Source organism: Neovison vison, chromosome 9 (genome assembly GCF_020171115.1).
Source record: "Neovison vison isolate M4711 chromosome 9, ASM_NN_V1, whole genome shotgun sequence".
NCBI classification, from domain to species: domain Eukaryota; kingdom Metazoa; phylum Chordata; class Mammalia; order Carnivora; family Mustelidae; genus Neogale; species Neogale vison.
The window spans coordinates 32429157-32450562 of NC_058099.1; the positions used below are offsets into that span (position 1 = coordinate 32429157).

The 21406-nt window shown below is 51.0% G+C and overlaps 1 protein-coding gene across 1 annotated transcript in view; it reads left to right on the forward strand.

Annotated features, from left to right (window-relative positions):
• The window catches only part of GABBR2 (gamma-aminobutyric acid type B receptor subunit 2), a 341241-nt gene that overhangs the window by 264941 nt on the left and 54894 nt on the right, over positions 1-21406 (forward strand). Inside the window, exons 11-12 of the mRNA XM_044265274.1 lie at positions 1755-1887; positions 15227-15334. Coding sequence (XP_044121209.1) covers positions 1755-1887; positions 15227-15334 — 241 coding nt within the window. The remainder of the gene's footprint in view (positions 1-1754; positions 1888-15226; positions 15335-21406) is intronic.

The window sequence follows — 21406 nt, forward strand, 5'->3', positions numbered from 1 at the left end:
TTTTGATTTTGATTAGTCAAACCTATTTCCCGAAGAAAAAAAGGAGTTTTATTCACCTGTTTATTTTCTATACATTAGTAACACATACGCCGCCACAAAAAAATTCAAGAAAGTTTTGCCTACTCTGTACAAACCTTAGCTCATGACCATGCCCCTTAGCATTTGGCGCAAGGCCTGGGCCCGGAATCAGTTCTCAATTAATATTAGACTCCCTTTCTACAAGCTTCCAAAATACCTATCTTAACAGCAAGTTGCCCCTATGGTAAGACTAAACTCCTTTAATTCTTTAATTACACTGTTCTGGCCTCCTGTGGAAAATTACTGTTACTCTTCCAGTAGACTGGCAGCTATGTGAATTTTTTGACTGGCTTTGCAGATTAAAAAATCTGAAAGAAATAAGAAATGTCACAGTAGTTCCAAGTTCCCCTCACTTTTATGTCCCTAAATTCTACCCATTTGTTAAGGTCCTTTTCCTCCAGTAACCACCCCGCCTCCTGGCCCTCCCCCTTCCCCAGCTTCCCATGGTAATAAGGATGAAGGGGCCTTAGCAGTCTGTGGCACACAAAAGGACCTCCAGGAATCCAGCCTTGTGTGAGCTGCCCACGTGCCCTGGGCAGTGTGGTCTGTGCTCCCATTTTACTCATGAGGAGACTCCTCTGGGCCCAGTGACCGGCCAGGGGTGCACCTCTGGGGGGAGGCCCCAACTCATGCTCCCTGCTCAAAGGCTGCGTGTGATCCATAATTTACACCAGGCTTTTTATCTCTCTTCCACTAGGACGCATTGCATTTTTTAAATGTGAAAGGATTCGTAAAATGGCAGAGTGTAAAAGAAAATGTTCAGGGAACAATTGACCGTAATTACGATCTGCAAAAAAGCACCTGGACTGGGGGGAGGGTGCCTCAAAACCCAAGACAGACCCCGTGGATTGTGCTGGGGTAGCCAGGCACTTGTGAGGGTGAATTCCAGCTGGGCGCCGGTCTCGGCCAGGCCTGGCTTACTGGGCAGCTGGGAGCCAAAGCGGAATTCCTGCAGGAGGCCAGAGACAAGCGTGTAGAGTGTAGGAGTGTAAAGATTGCCCCCGGCAGCCTGGTGAAGACAGGGGTGGGGATGGGGACTCCCCACCCCTGGGGAGTGGATGGACTCCGTTGTCCATTTTTATCACCTAAAGACTAGGTGTGTGACCCCTTGGCGCACAAGACCGTGGCAGCTTCGGACAGCCAAAGCAAATGCTCACCTACGCCCTGGTGACCACACTTCCTCAGCAGCCCTGTAGACCTCCTGGGCCGGCCCCACTTGGCAAGGCGGAGAGTGGTGTGGCCTTCTCCCTCTCCTCTCCCTCCTCCCTTAAGGCTGCTGAGCTTAAGTGTAGAAGTCTCTAGATTTAGCCTCTCTTCTCAGCCCCAGAGGAAAGAAAGACCCGTTGCCTTAATAATGTGTTTGTGTAAACTGAAAATGAATGGTTGAAAAAGCTGGTGCTACGAGCTGCCCCCTAGGGAAATGACAGATGAACCTGATAGAGGAAAAATCCACCAGTAGCATCAGATAGCTTCCAGGGTCCTTCTGGGTGGGGGAAGCAGCCCCTAGCAGGCGCACAGCCTGGGACGGCAGTGGTGGGAAGTGGAGGAAACTCGGGCTTGCGTTTCTCTCTCCTCCAGCCGTGGCAACACTGTACACCTAGTAGGCATTCAGGGAATGTTTGCTGGAGGAATAACAGCATTAACAGTTCTATTAACGGTCGTCCTTCTCTTGGCAGACTGATAAAGATGTCCAGTCCGTACATGAACAACCTCATTATCCTCGGAGGGATGCTCTCCTATGCATCGATATTTCTCTTTGGCCTTGATGGATCCTTTGTGTCTGAAAAGACCTTCGAAACACTTTGCACCGTAAGTCATTCTGCATCTTCCCAGGGTTTAAGATATAAGGTTTTCTTGGTTTCCCATCCTCAAAAACACAGATACAAACCCAGAAATGAATGAAAATATGTGAACTGGCAAAAGACAGTCCATTCATGCAGTTCCAACAGCACAGTATATTGTTGCTTTCAGAGCGGGATGGACTTCACTATTGCCTATAAAATTAAGATAATGGATTTATTTAAGAGGCCACTGCTAGAAGACAGCCCCCAGAGAAATGGCTGAGTAGCCTGTAAAAGCAAGGGAGGGAAACTACCAACCAGAAAAGGATCCATACCTGGGGTCAGGGTCAGGGTCGCATAAGAAGGAATAATCTGCCTGCGTATCTCAAGAACTATTATAGAATAGTGTAAGAGGTGTCTGTGCGTGTGACTTTGAGTCAAATAGAAAAAATCAGAGCTACTCTTTTCTATTTAAGCAGTGCTTTTCAACCCATCTTTTCCCTTATTGCCTCCCTAAGAAGCCTTTTTAGACTTTAATAATTATCTCCTCATGAAAATTTAATACCGAAGATATACTGTACATTTGTTTATATACTGTATGTAAATCTTATAGTTTATACATGAAAGAGTAATATTTTCCCATTTAAAAAACCAATGTTTGCCCCCTTGGGAACTATATCTGCCCCCCCCCACTGAGAATACATGTACTTAAGGAAGCCCAAAACAGTATAATTTATTAACTATATTTTAGAAATCCTATTTTGAAAATTAATTACCATGTTCTAGACATTTGCTGCCTCCTTGGTGGTGGTGGCGGCTGTGGTTTTTCCTACAAGAGTTCATGCAGTAGCTGTTTACAATGGTGTGGAACTCACTCCCAGTGGAATGTATCGTTGGCTCGCTATTTCAGAGAAGAATGAGCAGTTGGGATTTATTTCTGGACTTTGACTACTGTGATCTCTCAAAACTGGGTTAGCCATTTGGGTCTCTGTATTGTCCCCAAAGTGATTATTCATCCGATTCCCAGCTTGGAGGACCAGAGCTAGAAGGGATGGCCAAAGGATCCGTGTCGGCCAGATTAATCGAAAGCGACTCTTTTGTTGTTCTGTGTTTTCTTGTAAGGCGTTGAGAGCTATGTGGGCCCTTTTCCGCATAGTCTGTTTTAGAGCATACTTGGTCTCAGTGTCTCAGTGTCGCCCACTACTGGACACTCACAGGTTGCAAAGTGGCAGCCAGGGAGCATACAGAGGGGAGGACCTCTTTCTTCCTCATCTGGTCCCTGCGCCCTGAGACAGCATGTGGAAAGAATGGGAGCTCCCCGAATCTGATGCTGTATGTGACAGTGCCCCCACCTGAGTCCTGCAGATGATTCAATTGGACTGTTGCTCACACAGCATCGAGAAATTGCTCGAGTTACCAGTAACTTCATTGTGAATTGCCTAGCAAGTGAGATGACCACAGACTGTGTCTCTGTCTGAAAGGTTCCATTTGAGAAGTGGGTGGTTGAGCCCCGATACCCTAGAGGACAGGGAGCGTCGAAGACGCACACGGCGCTGTTCCAAAGTCCCTGTGGGTGTGGCTTAGTTCCCTCGCAGATGTGTGACCCATTGGCACAAGGATGGCGACCGTGGCTTGTGGGAGTCTTGCTCATTTTAGGGATGCTGTGAAGGTCCCTTAGGACCCTTAGGTCCCTCACATTCAAGTCCCCTGCATTTCTGCTCAGCATGAATTTTGACTTTTGTGCCCTTGCAATTTCATGGATGCCGGTGTGTTTAAGGGCAATTTTCCTGGGCAGGGGTGAGGCCACAGGAAGGGGCTGCTCCTGACGCCCCCAGAAGAAGCACAGTGAGGAAAGCAGGGATTTCCTTCTTCCCTCTGTGCCTGGGGACACCTCTCCCACCCAAGTTTGAGGAGACCATGATTAAACCAATAATGAAAATGGTATCAGGGGCCAGTGGGGTGAATTGTACTTTACACAGCTCTGATGCCTCAGTGGCACCCCCTGAGAGCTGAGGGGTCCTCCTCAATCTCCCAGCCAAGAATCAGGGAGCAGAGCCCCACCCTGGCTGCTCCTGGGGCACCTCTCTGCCCGGCTTTGGTCGCCTGCTGCAGCGCCTCCACTGGCCTGAGTTTCAGCGCACAGAGGGTCTCTTCCTCCCAGGAAGAAGGTGCTGATCTCTTACCCTGCTCAGGGGCCAGAGGCCATTCCTGCACAGGTGACTTCTCGACTTGGACCCGAGTCCTGCAAACGCTGGGTGACGTAAGCTAGGGAGAAAAAAAAAAAAAAAAAAAAAGGCGGGGGGACATCCCCCACACCTGGGTTTTTTTCCTTTAATGAAGCCTGACATTCTGTTCTGGGAGTCGTGCTCATTTGTGTGAGGGGAAGGTTGTCCTGGGAAGCCTGGCAAGGCGGTATGAATAAATCATAAAGCACTTTACAAATCAGCATTAGCTCCGAACACGAGGGCTCGGGAGATGTTAGGCCCCGGTTCTCACCGTCCCTGAGGATTCATTTATTGGCAGTCAGCGCTATTTCGCAGGCTCTGCTGAGGGGAACCCACATTCATGACTGTGGGGGCGAGGCACGGATGGACTCCTCTGGACTGAACTGGGTCAGTGCAAATGTGCACGTGGGCTAGGACTGGGGTCATCTGGTTAATAATTCCCCATATCGCTCAGGAAGGGAATGGGAATGCTCCTGAATTTAGAGCCTAAATGCCAGTCCCCAGTGAGGGCAGTTTGGGTTGTGTTCCCCCTGCTAACCAAGAGGGCTTGGCTCCTTTAGCTGACCTGGTGCTTCGGGTTCTGGTCTCTCTGGGTCAAACGAGCCGCCCACCGGTAAGCAGCCACGGAGCTAGGAGAAGGGAGAAGGGCCTGCTGATTCAGCGGACACAGGTCTTCCACAGGGACTCCCACCCCTACATGTATTGGCCCCTGACTGTGGGCCGTGACTTAGCTTCTCCAAGGCTCGGTTTTTCCATCTGTGAAATGAGCATAACAAGCCCCGTGCACAGCGTTGGCGTGGGCTGAGAAGCTGGCGGTGAGGCGCCGGGAGCACGGGGCACAGTGGGTAGGCAGCTCTCTCCCGGTCGCAGTTCCTAGCAAGGTGCCCTGCTCTGTGTTCCAGAGGCACTTTTCATAGGACAAAGGGCCAGGCAGAAAACGTGGAGCCGGCTTCTGGTGTGGAGCGATAGAAGTCACAGTTCGGTCTGTCCTGCTGCTCTGTCGATGCCCATTCTTTTAACTTTTCGTTTCAATATGGAAATGAAGCACAGTGTTAAACCGTGAACGCCACATGGGGAAGAAACCTATGACCGTCGTGAGATTATGCCTCCCTAGGGGCGGTCGCTCTGCTGGGGAGGGCCGTCATAACTTGGACGGGGATGGCTGCCCATGCGTGCACTCACTCGCAGGCGTGAGAGTGCACACGCGCGTGCACGCACACGGCTTAGCTCCCATCCCCCGACTCCTGACCCTTTCAGGAATCCTCCCAGCCGGTGTCAGCAAGTCTTGCAAACAGCTCCAGCTCTACAGTGCTGTCTCCCTGGACGCTGTGTGGGTAGTGGAATCACCATAGCAACGTGGCCCCTATGGGCAGGGAGCTGCCTGCAAGGACAGTGCTGGGCCCGGCCAAGCCCCCGTGCCCGGAGTGGGAGGGCCAGCTCAAAACGGGCTCGCTGACCTGGCTCAGGAATCCCAGCTCCTGGCAGCCCAGAGAAGGGAGTAAGGTGGGTAGGGGAGAGAAAAGGCGCTTGTGTTCCTTGTAGAAGTCTAGGGAGAACCCCCAGCATGAGCATGGGGGTAGCGAGAAGGGGCTGTGCAGGGAGGGGGAGACCCAGGTGGGCCTCAGATCCCAGCCAAGTTCCCAATAGCTTCGGGGACTCTCGGAGCCTCACTGGGCGTGGAGGCCGTCAGCAGCCCCATGGTGACTCCCCAGGCCTGTGCCCTCCTGAAACTCAGTGCTCTCTGCTCTGATTCACAAGGCCAACCCTGCTGCCCCATGCACACGTCCCTTCTCATCCCCACAATCCTGACAAGGCAAGGTTCACCGTCCCCATGTGACATGAGAGAAAACCAAAACTCCGCCACATGTGGCTAGGCGGCAGGACTGAAGCTTGGGACTAGGCCTGTTGGACTACAGAGGTGTCTAAGACGTTTTGTTTTTTTAAAAAAAATATATATAGGGACGCCTGGGTGGCTCGGTGGGTTAAGCCTCTGCCTTCGGCTCAGGTCATGATCCCAGGGTCCTGGGATCGAGCCCCACATTGGGCTCTCTGCTCAGCGGGGAGCCTGCTTCCCCCTCTCTCTCTGCCTTCCCCTCTGCCTACTTGTGATCTCTCTCTCTGTCAAATAAATAAATAAAATATTTTTTAAAAAGAAATATATATATATATATGTGTGTATGTGTGTGTGTGTGTGTGTGTGTATATATATTTGTTGTTCGCTGGTTCTTACAAAAGAAACAGGTCCACCAAATTCTTAGGGACGTGGTCAACATTTATCCCCCAAATTTGTCCATTCATATTTTTAAAACTTGAGCTATCATTCACATACCATAAAATTCACCCTTTCAAGGTACATAATTCACTGGTTTTCATAAATTTATTCATTCGTTTTTGATGTGTCCCCAAACACTTCAGAATACCTAGCATATAAGAAAATTACAGTCAGACTGTTTCGTGTTCAAATCCCAAGGTACCCTATTTCTCTGCTGTGTGACTTCAGGTTACTTAATGCCTCTGACCTTTAGTTTACTCCTCTGTAAAATGGACATAAGGATTCAGTAGCATCGTCTACACAAAGCATTTAGTGCCTGCCTCCCAATAAGGTTCAATGAATGTTAGCCGTTATCATTATAAATGAGGGGATTATGTCTGGATTCTGGTGTTCCCCTGTGGACACTGCTCAGAGAGATGCTGATAAAGCGTCTCTTGTGAACTTGGGATGAAGAAGAGCCTGGAAAGTGGTCTTGATGCCGGTTGATTGGAGGGCGGTACGTCCGTGGCAACTTCTGGCCTTATGTGGCCTTGCTCCACTAGAACTGGGGTGGGGACAAACTCAGGCCCGAAGTCAAAGCCAAGCTGCTGTCCCTCGGTTGCCCTCAGTGCTGAAATGTCCTCGGGCGGCAGGCAGGCAGGGTAAGAGCGAGGCAGGTGGGACTCAGGGCACTCCCGTGCAAGTCCGCAGGCGTTGGCAGCCCTCCCGGCAGCTCAGAGGAGCGTGGCTTAGCTGTAGAGCTCCCAGCTGCCTCGACTCACTAACAACCCTGATTCCTTTTTTTTTTTTAACTTTTTATTAAAGTATACACACTTCCTCATTCACACACATGTGATAAGTGTTAAGCTCAGTGAATTTTCCCGAACCGAACTCAGCTGTGAATCCAGCATCCTGATCAGGAAACAATCCATTGCTAGCATCCCAGAAATGCTACCTGTCCTCCTCCTTTGCCATCCACACACCCGTAAAGGATAACCACCACCCTGTCTTCTACCTGCACCCACCGTGCCCCTCCATGTGCACTTGAATCACCTTTGGGAGGGCGGGAGCGCAGTGAATGCGGATTCTGACGCCGGGAGCTCCGCTCCAACAAACCCCCAGACCACACCCAGAGTACAAAGGTCAAGGTCAGAACCCTGCTTTATTTCTGTGTTTGTCCCTTGGAGACTGGTTATGGAAGACAAATGGAAGCATCAGAGACCTTGCCCTTTGAGGATCAAGTTGGGGGGGAAAGAGGCTCCAGCCACCCCCCACCCCACCCCGGAACGTCTGGAAGCAGAGCAGCCCCATCACAGGAGGCAAGGTTGAACTCTGGGTCCCGAAGTGTGCTCCCAGCCATCCACGCTGCCCACAAGATGTTTATGAATGATCTCAGGATGGGCCGCGGTTGGGAAGGATGGGGCTGTGGGGAAACAGGCCCAGGACTGAGGGGCAGGACGCCCTCTTCTAGCCCTCCCGGAATTCGAGGATTTTCTGACTCTGACTCAAAAGGCAAAGGCAACCTGGGATCACCCACCTGGCCTCCCAGGAAGTTCAAGTCTAGGAAGAATGAGTGATGGCTTTGAGTTAAAAGGCCATAAATGTCTCTGATGTTTCTTGCTTGGGGATTTCTTCTGGAGGCAGCTGAGAGATAACCTGATAAAATAATGTGGTTGAGGGGCTGTCTCGGCCTGCGATCCTGTGCTTTTGCATCTGGCCATGGTAGAATGCTTTGTGATTTCAGAAGGTGGCTGGAAGGCTGGGCCACGGGATGCCCACAGTGTCTGAGGGTAGCCTCCCCTCCCAGACCAGAGGAGGGAGGCAGCTATAGACACTGGAACTGAGTTGCCAGGGCCTGCTGGAGCCAACTAGAGTCTTGGAGAGGCTGTGGCACCACCCAGGCACTTAGTGTATACCACGGCCCTGCGGGCACCTGGCTGGACTGCACAGACCTCTCCCCACAGGAAGCTGGCAGTGTAGATGGGAAGATGCAGGTAAACAAATAACTCCCATTAGGGATATTGAATGCCTTGACGGAGGGGGTCTGGGGGAAGGGGTGAGGGTCTTCTAGGGCAGTTTATAGAACATGTTCTTCAAACGCTTATTGCCTCAGGACACACGCCACATCTCACCCCTTGCCCCAGGAAGATGTACAGATGTACAGGTCTTGCTTTTGGACAGTCGGAGCCTTCTTTCCCTACCTTCTCACTATTGATTGCCTGGCGTGAATGGTCAGAGTGAAACAAAATTTTTAGAACCTCTCTGGACTACAGAAAATCATCTTGCCCCCCAGTGTCCAACCACCCCCGCAAGAGCTTCCCTGCCATCTGCCTTCCCAGCCTGGGGCCCAGAGGCCTCTGTCATGACAGGGGGCCCAGAGCAAGAGTCCCAGTTGTGTCTCAGAACCTACATGTCCATTTGCCCACCGGTTTCCAGAGAGCAATGAAAGCTCGTCCCTCTGCCAGGCAGACCTTCCTGAAATCAGCTGAATAAGCAGCTGAGCAGAATTGTTCTGGGCGTAGATTTTCCTTTCCATTTAGAGATGTGTCTAATTGTTGTTGCCGTTTTCATAGCTGAGACTGATATGGGCATCGCCTGCCTCAAGTTCTCCCTGCCTCACGGATGTCTGTGCTCAAGGCAGTGTGCGGAGGGGGTGGCCACTGAGGGGAGGAAAGAAAGACCTTACCGTCAGAAGAGTAAATCGTTTAAGACTTTGGGAGAAAAAGCGAAGTAGCTGTTTGTCTTGTATTGATGAATCAGAAGAGACTTGTATCAGGGGTGACATAGTGGAAACAGAACCCTAGAGCCCCTCCGAACCTTCTGGTTTCTTTGGCCTCATAGAGACACAAAGAAGAGAGTTACCCACGGCATCACCAAGGAAGTGCAGGAAATGGCTTGGTGCAGGAGTTGCCCCTAGAGTGTTCCTACAGGGGAACTCTGTTTGAATATGTGGAGTGATGGGGATCTCACTACCCAACAGCATACTTTGTTTGTGTAGAAGAGACCACAGATGCCATGAACTCAACCTTTTTTGCCATCAAATGCTCCAGTTCCCTCTGTGGTCTTCCTTTCCTGTGCTTGGCTCAGGTACATTTCTGGTGATAAAGAGCTCATTACCTCCTAAGGTGGGTCATCTCCCTCCTCACCCAGGGCTGGCCCCAGAGACTGAAAGGCAAGCACTGTAGGCCCTCCCTCCCCGCAGCACCATCTGGTGGGAGAGGTGGCCAGGTCATCAGATAGACGTCATCTCAGGCTGGCCAGCATAGCAGAAATGTGCATGAGGGTACAAGTCTCAAGGTCTCAAGGAGTAGGCGGCCTTGATCTCCCTTTGAGGTCTGGGAGGGCTTCTCAGAGGAGGGGGCTCACGAGTTTGGATTTCAGAGGACAACTAAGAATAAGAATTTGTGAAGGAGATCAGAGAGAGGAACAGCATTCAGAGTAGAGGGAACAGCTGGTGGCAGGCCCAGAGCACGAGCCAGAGCAGTAGGGATGGGGGGCATTCAGCAGCGTGGGTAGGATCACTTGGGTGTGAAACGCCCCATGGGGGTGGGCAAGAAAGGGGCTTCACCTGCCAAGAATCCGAGTCTAACCTGATTGTTCAGTGGGGCCAATGAAGGGTTTAAACCCAGGAGACTTGCTTGTATTTGCGTTAGAGCACAGCCCCAGGTGGCCGGGGGTGGGGTTGGATGGATGAGCAGGAGGTGAGGATGGAGGTAGGAGGAGCAACTGGGGTTCCCCAGGTCCAGCGAGTGGTGGTAAGGAACACAGGAACAAGAATCAGACATTGATTAAGAACCTCAGCCCCTCACACACCTTCTTGCATCTAATCCTTGCAACCATTCTATGAAGAAAGATGCATTGCTGTTCCCATTTCACAGATGAGGAAATGAAGGCTCAAAGAGTTACATGACCTGCCCGGGTTTGTGTCGATAGTAAGGGACAAAGCCAGGACTCAAAGCCCTGTCTGTCTGACTCCAGAGCCTCTGCCCGTCATGTCTGACCTGGATGGCAACAGGAGTACACAGAGGAGGGGATGAACCAGCAGGAGACATGGAGTAAAGTGGTCATCAGGCATAGCCTGGAAGGACACAGAGCTTGCCACCATGGGTCACACAAAGAGGCTCTAGTGGAGGGAGTAGCTCCTGGCATACAAGAAGGTTAAGGAAGCAGACATGGGGGTCCAGACATCTGGGGACTAGCAACCACAGGAAGCCCTTTTACTCCTAGGCAGGCAGGGCTAGAGAGGAGTGTTTTCCAGAACCCAGAGAGAGCCTGAGCCATGTGAACAGACCCAGTCAGAGATACAGCTCTGAAGCAATGGGCAGCAAGAAGCACACGCTCCATCTTCTCTCTCCTGGCACCCTCCAGTCTCCTGCTGGAAGCTAACAAGTCCTGCCAAAAGCCGGAGGGCAAGAAAGCCCAGGAGGTGCAGGCGTGGGGCCCCGCCTCCCAGACATAAGGAAGGGCAAAGCGTGGTTCTGGGCAGAAATTACGGCAGAAGCCGGGCTTAGGGGTTCAAAAGGAGAGTGATGGTGGGGAGGATTCCCCAGGGGGACCGCCCAGTCCCTAACTGGGGTGACAGTGGATGGCGTGGATAATGGCAGCACTCCCTGAGTCTGGAGGAAATGGAGCAGTTCAGAGGAAGAGCCCGTGGGCTCAGCTTTGGCTGTGGAGTATGAAGTCTCATGGCACAGCTAGGTGTCCCCTAGGTCTCTGGTGACAGTGGCATATGCAGGTTTGGAGCTCAGGAAAGAGACAGAAGCTGGGAAAGATGTAAGGGACTTGTCAACAAAGAGAAAGTGGTTGACGCCTGAGAGTGGGGATAATAATCCAGGGAGAGCCCTTAGAGGCAAAGAGCGTTCACTTCCAGCTTAAAGAGATAGTGGAGGAGTGGGAAGAATATAGCGTCCCTTTGGCAGAAGCCTCGCTCGCTCACTGGGCCGAGCCAGCTGGTGGCAGGCAGCTCTGCCGGTGGGGGTCCCGTTGTGCAGCTTTCGGCATCTTTCCTCCAGTGTTGTTTCATCCCGGTCCACGGGGCTGTCTTTAAATGGCGTGTGAACACCACCGTGGGCAAGGTGACCCACCGGGATCGTCTTGCGGAAGAATCCGTGTATTTATTTTTGGTTTTTATGTAGAAAAAATATAAAGAAATTCAGCTTTACTCAGGTGTAGTACTTGGCCTGGCCCTGGAGCCCTGGTGCAATGCCCAGTGACAGATGCAGGAACTCTCCAGACAGCCACGTGGTTGGTCAATCCATGACACCGGATGGCAAGGGGGCATTGTGCCAAGGGTCCCCAAGACAACCCCCAGCTCAGCGATTCGCTAGGAGGTCTCAGCCCATGCTTGTACTCACAGCAGTGATTCATTACAGAGAAAAACACGTAGAGCAGAATCTGCAGAGGGTAAAGGCCCTGAAGGCAGAGTCTGCAGGAACCCAGGCCCGAGCTTCCACGCACCCCTGCCGGCGGATCCCACGGGACACCCTGGATTCCCCAGCAGTGAATGGTGACGATATGTATGAAACGCCATCCACTAGGGAGGCTCACTGGAGACTCTTGAGTCCAGGATTTTTGTTAGGGGCAGGTCACCAGGGCCTCCTTGCTCAGCATGTACCCAAATTCCAGGGTCCCGGAAGGAAAGCAGGCGTGCAACATAAACCACGGTGTTGGCCCAAACAGCTCAGGCCAAGAGTCACTCTTATCACTGAGGGAACAGCAGGAACTGTCCCCAAACCCAAGTTCCCAGACACCGGCCGAGGGTCACTCTGCCCAGCAGGCCCTTCTATGGACAGGGTCGGGATCCTGGTTCGTTAACCCTTTCCCACCCAGCCCCCCTCAGCCATTCTTCGCTTTCCACTTATGGCAACATGTCACTATTTCCAGATGCCAGGTTAGATTTGTATTATTGAGGTGTACCTAATTTATAGTATTGAGTCTTTTTTTTTTTAAAGATTTTATTTATTTGACAGACAGAGATCACAAGTAGGCAGAGAGGCAGGCAGAGAGAGAGAAGGAAGCAAGCTCCCTGCTGAGCAGAGAGCCCGATGCGGGGCTCGATCCCAGGACTCTGAGATCATGACCTGAGCTGAAGGCAGAGGCTTATCCCACTGAGCCACACAGGTGCCCCTATAGTACTGAGTCTTAATGAACTTAGCCTTACAGAAACAGGCAAGTGGCCCAAAAATGATTACTTCAAAGAAAACAAGCCAACTCCAAGAACACTAAGGAGTGACACTTCTACCCAAGATCAGAGAGCTCTGTCGGCCACATAAAAATCAAATGAGACGATTTCATCCCCACCCTCCTTCTTCAAATATCCACGTTGGCCTTATGTTCCTGTTTCAAGTTATTTTTCTGATAGGAGAATATGGTCAAAACACTTGCAGGCCATTGTCTTACCAGTCCTGCCAACCCGTTAGCACTGAGACTGTGCAGAGATGGCCCAGGAGAGAGTTCTCGGGCTATCAGCTGCCCCCCCCCAACCCCGCCATCGTGTGTCCTGTCCCTTTGACAGCTGACTCCATGGTGTGGATGAACCAGCTTCGAAGTAGGAACCTCTATCTGAGGAGGCAGCGGGGGCAGGGAGCTCTGGGGAGGTGCACAAGGTGTCGGGTTCCAGGCAGCTCTGTGGCTATGTGCCGTGGTTCAGAGAAATGTCTTAAATGCCCTGAGTCTCTGAGCTTCTTCATCTGCTAAGTGGTTTTCTCACTCAACTGGTGGCTACAAAAAAGTCTGTTTTGTTGTTGTTTTATTTGTTGTTTTTATCTTTGTAAACTTAGTCTCGCGCCTAATAACACTTATTGAGCAAACAGATGAATGAGTGAATGAATGAATGAATGAATGATCGATCTGTAAGGTCCTATGCAACTCTGATGGACTAGGGATTTGTGATCTGGTCACTGATTAAGCTGGGCATTATTATTCCTCCCGCGCCTGTTCTGTTCACTTTCCTCGCGTTATTAGATTATAATGTGGGTAATAATGGGGCCCTCCGATGCCTTCTCCAAAATACTGTGATTCATTCTTGCCTATGTAATTTAGCCTCACTTTTGAAATCTAAAAAAAAAAAAAAAAAAAAAGGAAAGAAAGAACGGAAGGAAAAGGTGACGTCCACCTGTCCCGCTGTCAGCATTCAGACCTGGCACGTCCAGGTTTCTGAGCAGTCGCTCGGAGAACTGATGATGCTGTTGTCCTTCCTCAGGGGCCCAGCCTCGCCGCCTTCTCAGCCAGGTCCCGCTTCCACAGATCAAATGGAAAGGGGACATGTTCTGTCTCTGCAAACTGGAAGCTAGAGAACTAAGTTGCTAGAAGGGCAGAGTGAAGGTTCTCCACGTAGGAATTCAGCTAGGAGCATTTCTGGAAACTTCCCAGCTAGGAGCATTTCTGGAAACTTCCTACACGGGCTGAGGCACCCTGGGCTGGAAGGGCCTGCTGTGGTCAGGCACACCTGCGGTGTCCGATTCCTCTGGACACGAAGGGCCCCACCTGTGTGGTTATCTCCCTCTTTTTCCTATACCATTCACCTTCCGGCTGGGTTCAGCTGGGACAGGTGGGGATTTTTCCAAGTGAACTTAGCACAGCAGAGCTGAGGGAGAGCAGAGCAAAGACCAAAGCCCAGAACAGAAGTTCACAGCCACACGGCTTTCTCACCCCAGTGAGCGGGAGGCCCTAGGACTCAGCAACACGCAGCCTGGAGCTAGGTGAGTCTCCTTGGTTTGGGAGAGTGTCCAGGCCAGCAGGTGAGGACAGAATCTGGAGAGGCTGGGGGCTGGCCCTGATGGCAGTGAGGGCAGGGAATCCGCATCCAGGATGCCCCCATGACCTAACAGATGGTGGCAGCCGTCCCAGCCCGCAGGGGTCCAGCCTGACAGTCACCAGCCCAGGGCTGGTGATCAGGAGACATTTAATCATGGAGAACAGGTGAAAGCCAGATAGGGCCTTAGTCCTGAGCAGGAACCTTGGGTCCAACGGTGGGCTCAGGGGCCAGGCTGGCCTGGTGCCATGTATCCAGACTCTGGGGTCGTACAGTACAGTGGGAACCACACGGCGACCATGACAGATGGGACTGGATGGTAGGACCCAGGCAGCATTTGCTTCTCTCCAAAGGCCCGAGGAGACAGGCCCCTAGTGGGAGCAGGAAGCTCATGGCACTTCTCCTCCAGCCTTCCTCCCCAACTGAACAGCCTCTGCCATGGCTTGGAGCTGACCTGTCTGTGGCTGCCGACGAGGTGTCCCTGGAGCCAGCTCTGGCTGAGTCCTGCCCAGCTCCGCCAGAGTCATGGGTTTGCCGAGCCCTGGAGATGGGCCGTGGCAGGCTGGGGCTCCTGCTTGGTCTCAGCTCCTGTGGCTCAGTGCCCCCCCCTTCCCCGGCACCCCCAACCTGGGAGCTGGGGGTCCCATAGAAGAGGTTCCCGGGGCCATCTGCTCATCTACTCACTCGGGTGAGGAGACAGGAAGTGGGTGATTATATTCACCTCCTCAGGTGTGTCTCCTCCCTTAGAATCACATAGAAGGCTCTAAGGAAGGAGGGGAAGGAATGGGGAGAAATCAGAAGGCTGGTCTGTCGCCACTTAGTGATCCCTCCATGGTCCTGAGAGCCTCTGTGCCTCTGTCTGGGACTGGTTCCCTCTGGGTTGTGGGCCCATGGGAGGCAGAATTGGAAGTTCGCAGGTACCTATGCCCAGAGCCCTGGGTCTAGGGAGTGGCTGACAGAACTAAATGTCTGTCAGATTGAGACGTGATTGAAGGACCCTTGATGATTGTAGAACTCCACACTGTGTAAAACAGAGCATCTGTCCCCATCACCTAGAACCCCCTGCTGATGTTCTCATAAATGGTGAGGTCGGTCCACCTAGGAGATATTAACGTCTCTGTTTTCTCACGGCCTCTAGGTCAGGACCTGGATTCTCACCGTGGGCTACACAACCGCCTTTGGGGCAATGTTTGCAAAGACATGGAGGGTCCACGCCATCTTCAAAAATGTGAAAATGAAGAAGAAGGTAATCGCTCCCATTCCAAGATGTTTGCGATGTTTCCTTAGCCTTTACTTAGCAAATATAATTAGGCACCTACGGTGTGCTTAGCACTGGGCTATTTGCTGGGGATTCAAGCTACACACAATGCCCATCCCCACCACCTTCAGCCTCCTAGGGAGATCAAACAGCTAACAAAGCATTTACAACACATGGCAATAAGGACTGGCTGGGGATGTCTAGGGGCAACGGGGGTACAAGCACTCAGGGAAGGCTTCATGTAGGAAGTGACGCAGATGCTGAGACCCAGAAGGTGAGTGGAGGGGTTAGCTAGCCAGAGGCCTGAAGAGGGAACTGCGTGCATGGCGCCCTGGGGCGGGGGGTATATGTTCCCAGAGCCAGGACATGGTGTTTGCCGGGACAGGGTGCGAGACTAGCCACGGTAGGGAATCTGAACTTCAACTTGTGGGCAGTGAGGAGCCTGTGAAACAGGACACAGACCAAATGTAACGCTTCGATTTTCACCGAGGCCCTTAGAGGACAGGAGCTCGGCCTCCCTGTGGGTGGAGAACATTCGCCAACCATGTGGTTACGTGCAACTAGCATGTTGACTCGGCTTGGCTCTTAGGATGTAGTCCTAGAGACACTCTCTCCCTCCCCCCACTGTTGTTTTAACTCTTCTGGTGGAACAGTTCTTCCCTCACTTCTAGAGAAAAGGGCAAGTCTCCTGACTTTGAAGGCCCTCCGGTCAGCAGCTAACACATGGAGTCCATCATAATATTCAGAATTTCAAAACTGCCTTCAAAGGCACAGCTTCCCCCGGCTCAGGCCTGCCATGCCCGCCACCTGGCCTGGGAAAGGGGGTGTGCTGGGCCGCTTCTCTCCTTTGCCAGCCTGAGCGGTTTCCCTGTCATCCCCTTCCCAAGGTCTCTGAACCCTCCGGAGTTGGAGCTTGGAAGGAGCTAGCGTGGTGCTTGCTAGGCCTGGTTAAGCAGACCCTTTAGACTCTCCCAGGGGGCTTTGGTGGGTTTTTCAAAGCCCCAGGACCAGGATGTTCCCTCCTGCGGTGTCCTTGTCATGGATGCATTACTCTTCCGAGAGGCCACATGTTGGTTCCCCGACTCCTGGGCTCACCTCACCCCTCTGGCAAGTCTTGGACAGGGCCACGCAGCTCTCCATCTACCCCGGCCCACATCTGGTGCACTGGAGACATGCGTGCACCCTTCGCCCACAAAAACTGGAGGGGTGCAGGCTGATCCCACTACAGCAGCCGCCCCTCTTGTTCTGCCCCCAGAGCAGTGGACCTGCTGTGGGTCTTTGAGCAGATGTCATCCTCTGTCAGGGCCTCAGTTTCCTTATCTGTAAGACGGGGCCATATTGAAATGGTACTGTCTCCTGGACTGTGGTTCTGTGTGGTCCCCAGTGGCACCACTCACTCATCAGCCCTCCACCTGCCAGAGCTGCTTTAGGAGCTGCTGACTGGGTGGGGGAGGACAGTCCTCTTTGTTCTGTCCCCTGCCCCCTACCTGGACCACCTTAGGGAAACTGCAGGCTGCTTTTAGAGGGAGCAAAGAGTCTGTCTCTGCCACCCACACTGCCTGTGCTCACCTGAAGGGCCCTCCTTCATAACCTCAGCAGGATTTGTGACAACTCCCTTCCATCTATCCTGACTGCACATTTCATTCAAATGGGAGCTTCTGAAAAACGCCCAGAAGTTTTCCAATCCAAGCCAGTTGAAACCACCTCTCTAGGCCTAGAATTGAGCATCAGGAGGTTTTGTGACTTTCCCAGGTGATATCAATATACAGCCACAGTGGAAGACCTCGGGTCTAGATCAAGGTTACTCGGAGTGTGGGCTGGTCCAGCAACATGATAGGCATCACCTGGGAGCTTGTTAGAAATGCAGATTCTTGGGCTGCATGGCTGGCTCAGTCAGTGGAGCCTCCTACTCTTGATCTCAGCTCCTGTCTTGATCTCACAGACGTAAGTTGGGGCCCCACGTTGGGTTCCATGCTGGGCGTGGAGCTTACTCTTAAAAAGAAATGCAGAGGGGCTTCTGGGCAGCTCAGTTGGCTAAGCATCTGCCTTTGGCTCAGGTATGATCTCAGGGTCCTGAGACCGAGACCCCAAATCAGGCTCCCTGCTCAGCAGGAGCTTCTCCTCCCTCTTCCTACCGCTCCTCCTGCTTGTGCTTGTGCGCTCTCTCTCTCTGTCAAATAAATAAATAAAATCATTAAAAGAAAGAAGGAAGGAAGAAGAGAAGAGGAGAAATACAGATTCTCAAGCCCCATCCCAACTCCAAGAATCAGGTTCCTGGATCGAAGCCCAGGGTCCTGCCTTCTCTCCCCAGCTCCCCTAGCCATGCCGATGCAAGCCAAAGTTTGAGAAGGCCCCAAGGGACCAAGTGACTTCTGGGGCCCCTCCTGCATGGTGGCTGTGGTTAGAATTACTCTGCCATTTATGACAACTCCATCCTGGCTTCGAAGAATCACAGTGTTGATTCCTTTGTGTCAATATGTGATTCATCCATATTGTCATCTGTAATAAAGACCAGCCCTTATTTTCCATTACTCATGTGATCGCTGAGCAAGAACACTCCAATTGTCTGGCAACAATTGATAAAACATGTCAGGGAAGACTTGGGGAGTTCAGTTGTCTGAGAGCTCTGTGGGGGGCAGGGCTGAGGGGTGGCCTCACCTGCTGGGGGGCCAGAGCAAGGCGACTGCTTCCATCCCTGGGCGGCCAGACCAACGGAATTCAGGCTGATGGTGGGCCAAGTGCCCTGGAAAGGGGCTTGTCTGAGAAACTGCCCGGGGCTTGGAGTACAAGATCTGATCACCAGTTTTGGCTGGTACAAAAAAGACTAAGGCCGGATGAACACACCATTCCAGGGGGAGAAACTTTTCGTTCGCTTTCTAGTTATTCCAGAACAGGTTTGCAGTGCTGCCGCCAAGCATCCCTTATCAACAAATAAGAGGAGACTAAAGGTGTAGAAGAGAAATTTATACCATATATGGAGCAAAAGCTCAAGTCCAGGAACCAGATTGTCTTAAAAGGGCTGCAGCAACTGCAGGTCAAAACTGGGATTGAACTCTCCATGATTCCAACCCTTTATAGAACCAAGGTTGGTTTTTATTGTTGTTGTCTTGTTTTATTATTGTTTTTTTAAGTTTAGGCTTTTTTTTTTTTTTTTAAGATGGGCCCTTTCATTTTTTTACTAACATGTTTACTAGATTTACATAAGTTTGTAAATGCAGTATACACTGTTTTCACAGTCTTTTTATCCTCCTTGTCCTTCCCTTGATTGTGCCTCCTCCTCCCCCCACCCACAATGGCATGCCCTCCCAAACACTCATACACAAGCTTTACCCCATATGGCCACATTTTTAAAGACATTAAAGGAAAAGAAGCCTATTAAAGGACATACTGACATACGGTGACTTCATGCTTCCAAATCTGGTGTTTTTATGGCATGTTACTGGGTTTTTTTCTAAAGCTCAATTATAAAATCTTGAATTGGAAGACTTACTACAGTCTTCATTCTGCCTCTTAATAGGACCAAATTGAGGCCTTGAGACAAAAGCAGAGATGAGATCTTTTTTTTTTTTTTTTTTTTTTTGCAGATTTTTTGGAGGACACAGCAAGTTCACTACAGGGGTGCCTGGTTGGCTCAGTCAGTGGAGCAGGAGACTCTTGATCTCAGGGTAGTGAATTTGAACCCCATGTTGGTTGTAGAGATTACTTTAAAATTTTTTTAATTAAAACAAAAAGGCAGGTTCCCATATGACGTGGTACTTTTGCAGAGAGAACCATGGGGACATCATCTCAGACCTTCATGGGGGCTCAACTTCAATAAAATGCCAAGAGAGAGCTTTTGGCAACTTCACCAGAGAGCACCAGTCGTCTGAGTGATATGCACCACACAATTCCAGGGGCACAATTTACTTTGTACTCCCCTGGAATGGCATCCCTGAAACCAGGCAGTGAGTCGGTCCTAGCAGAAGACCAGTCTGAATCAGTCAAAATATCTAAAGTCTCTTGAAGAAATAAACAAATGCTCTTTTCTGTAAACCAGGAATCAGACAACTTTTTCTGTAAAAAAAACAGCCAAATATGGACTTTGCAGGTCATAGAGTTGCTGTTGCAACCACTAAACTCTGCAGTTGGAGAATGAAAGCAGTCATAGACAAATACGTCAATGAATGTGTATGGCTGTGTTCCAATAAAACTTTATTTACAAAAACAAGCAGTGGGCCAAATCCATAATTTGCTGACCCCTGCTCTAGACAACAGTGGAAAATGACATTTAATAATAATAGCTGACAACCATTGACCAGTTGTAGTAAGCCAGACTTTGGTAATCTAAGACAGTTTATATGGTTATTGCCACCATTTTGTAGATGAGGAAACTGGCTCAGAGGAGTTAGGAAACTTACCCAAGGCCACACAGCTCACTAGTAAGATTCACAGTCAAATCTTATTCTAGAACCTGAGCTTAATCATTATTACTGTATGCCTTTGCTCCCACTGAGAATTGAGCACTGGTAACCTCCTGGTTTCAAAGAGAGAGCTCAGGGTAATGACATCAGTGTGCACCGACATAATCAGTGTTGAGCATGTTCAAGGTCACTGCCTCCTGGAAGGCAGGCTGTGAAAAGTCATAGCACTTTTGTCTCAGGGTATCTGAAGGTGCTGGTCCTTGCTGGTAGGGGAGGTTTGGTGAGGGAAAGAGGACTCAGAGGCTGAAGCCAGCAACTCCACCTGCCTGATATTTACAGCCCCAGAATCTTCCTGACCATCACTATAGTCACTGCTCTGAATCAAGCCTCCTCCCTGTTCACCTACGTCAGCTCCTACCTGGCCTCCTATCAGAGGCTCCCCGCCTTGGCTCTACCCTTCCATGCAACAGAGGGCTCCCTGTCACTCCTGTGCTTAATGATGCCACTTCCTCCTGGCTTCTTCCTGAGGCTCATTCACTCATTCCCGCTAAAAATTCCCTGGGAAGGTCTGAGAGCCGGCCTCTGCCCGAGGCGCCGGGGCACAGGAGGGAGACTAGTTGGTCCCTGCCTCTACTCTGACCAGAACATGGCTGCAGCCCGTGCCCTGAGCAGGGTATGCCTGGGATCCTAGCGGAGCAGCTGCTCCGGCTCAGTGTTGAAGTCAGAGTAGGGGGGTGCCAGCAGGAGGTTGGGAGAAGGACCTTCCAGGGTCAGGCACAGCGTGGGCATGTGACTGGGGCTCAAGCAGCCCTGGGTGAGCATTAAGGAAGGAGGCGCCTTGCAGCCTGTCCTCTGTGTCCTAAGCTCCTCGGGCTTGTCTTTGTTTTGCCCTGCTTTCTCAAGGCTAGCAGGGGTTTGCCTAATTCCCCAGAGAGCAAGGGTTAAACAGGATTTCTGCAGAGCCTCGGTGGTTCCCTGGGTTCTTCTGGAAAATCTCAAAGAGGCAGCTTTTGCCAGTGCCCAGCCCCCACATAAAGCAGTTTTGGTGGATTTGATCTCTTTGGCAGGAACTCAGCGACACTTCCCTGTTCTTTTACAATTCAGCAACGCAGAGGCCTCTTGAGTTTCTGTTTCTCTTTTTAAAATGGCTCTCATCATTAAAAGCCAGACCTGGTGATATTTCTTAAGCTTCTGCCTCAGTTTGGTTTGTTTTTCTAAAGGGTCTTCCAGAACGACTTCATTACATTAGCTGTTGGGGGAGGGGGCACATAACCGTGCAATGAATGAAATACAGGTTATCTTCAGAGCTGGTAACATTTGTCCCTGGGCCAGTCTCCATCAAAACAGACCTACAGTGGGGTGGGAGTTCCACCGTGTAATTAAGACATCCCCGGCGGCAAAAAGGTACGGAAATTATATTGTTTTTTTTAAATTTTCCTACCTCAATTAGATCCATCAAACTTTTTTTTTTTAAGATTTTTATTTATTTATTTGACAGAGAGAGAGAGCACAAGTAGGCAGAGAGGCAGGCAGAGAGAGCCTAACAAAGAGCCTGATGTGGGGCTCTATCCCAGGACCCTGAGATCATGACCTGAGCAAAGGCAGAGGCTTAACCCAGTGAGCCACCCAGGCGCCCCAAATCTGTCAAACTTTTAAGTGC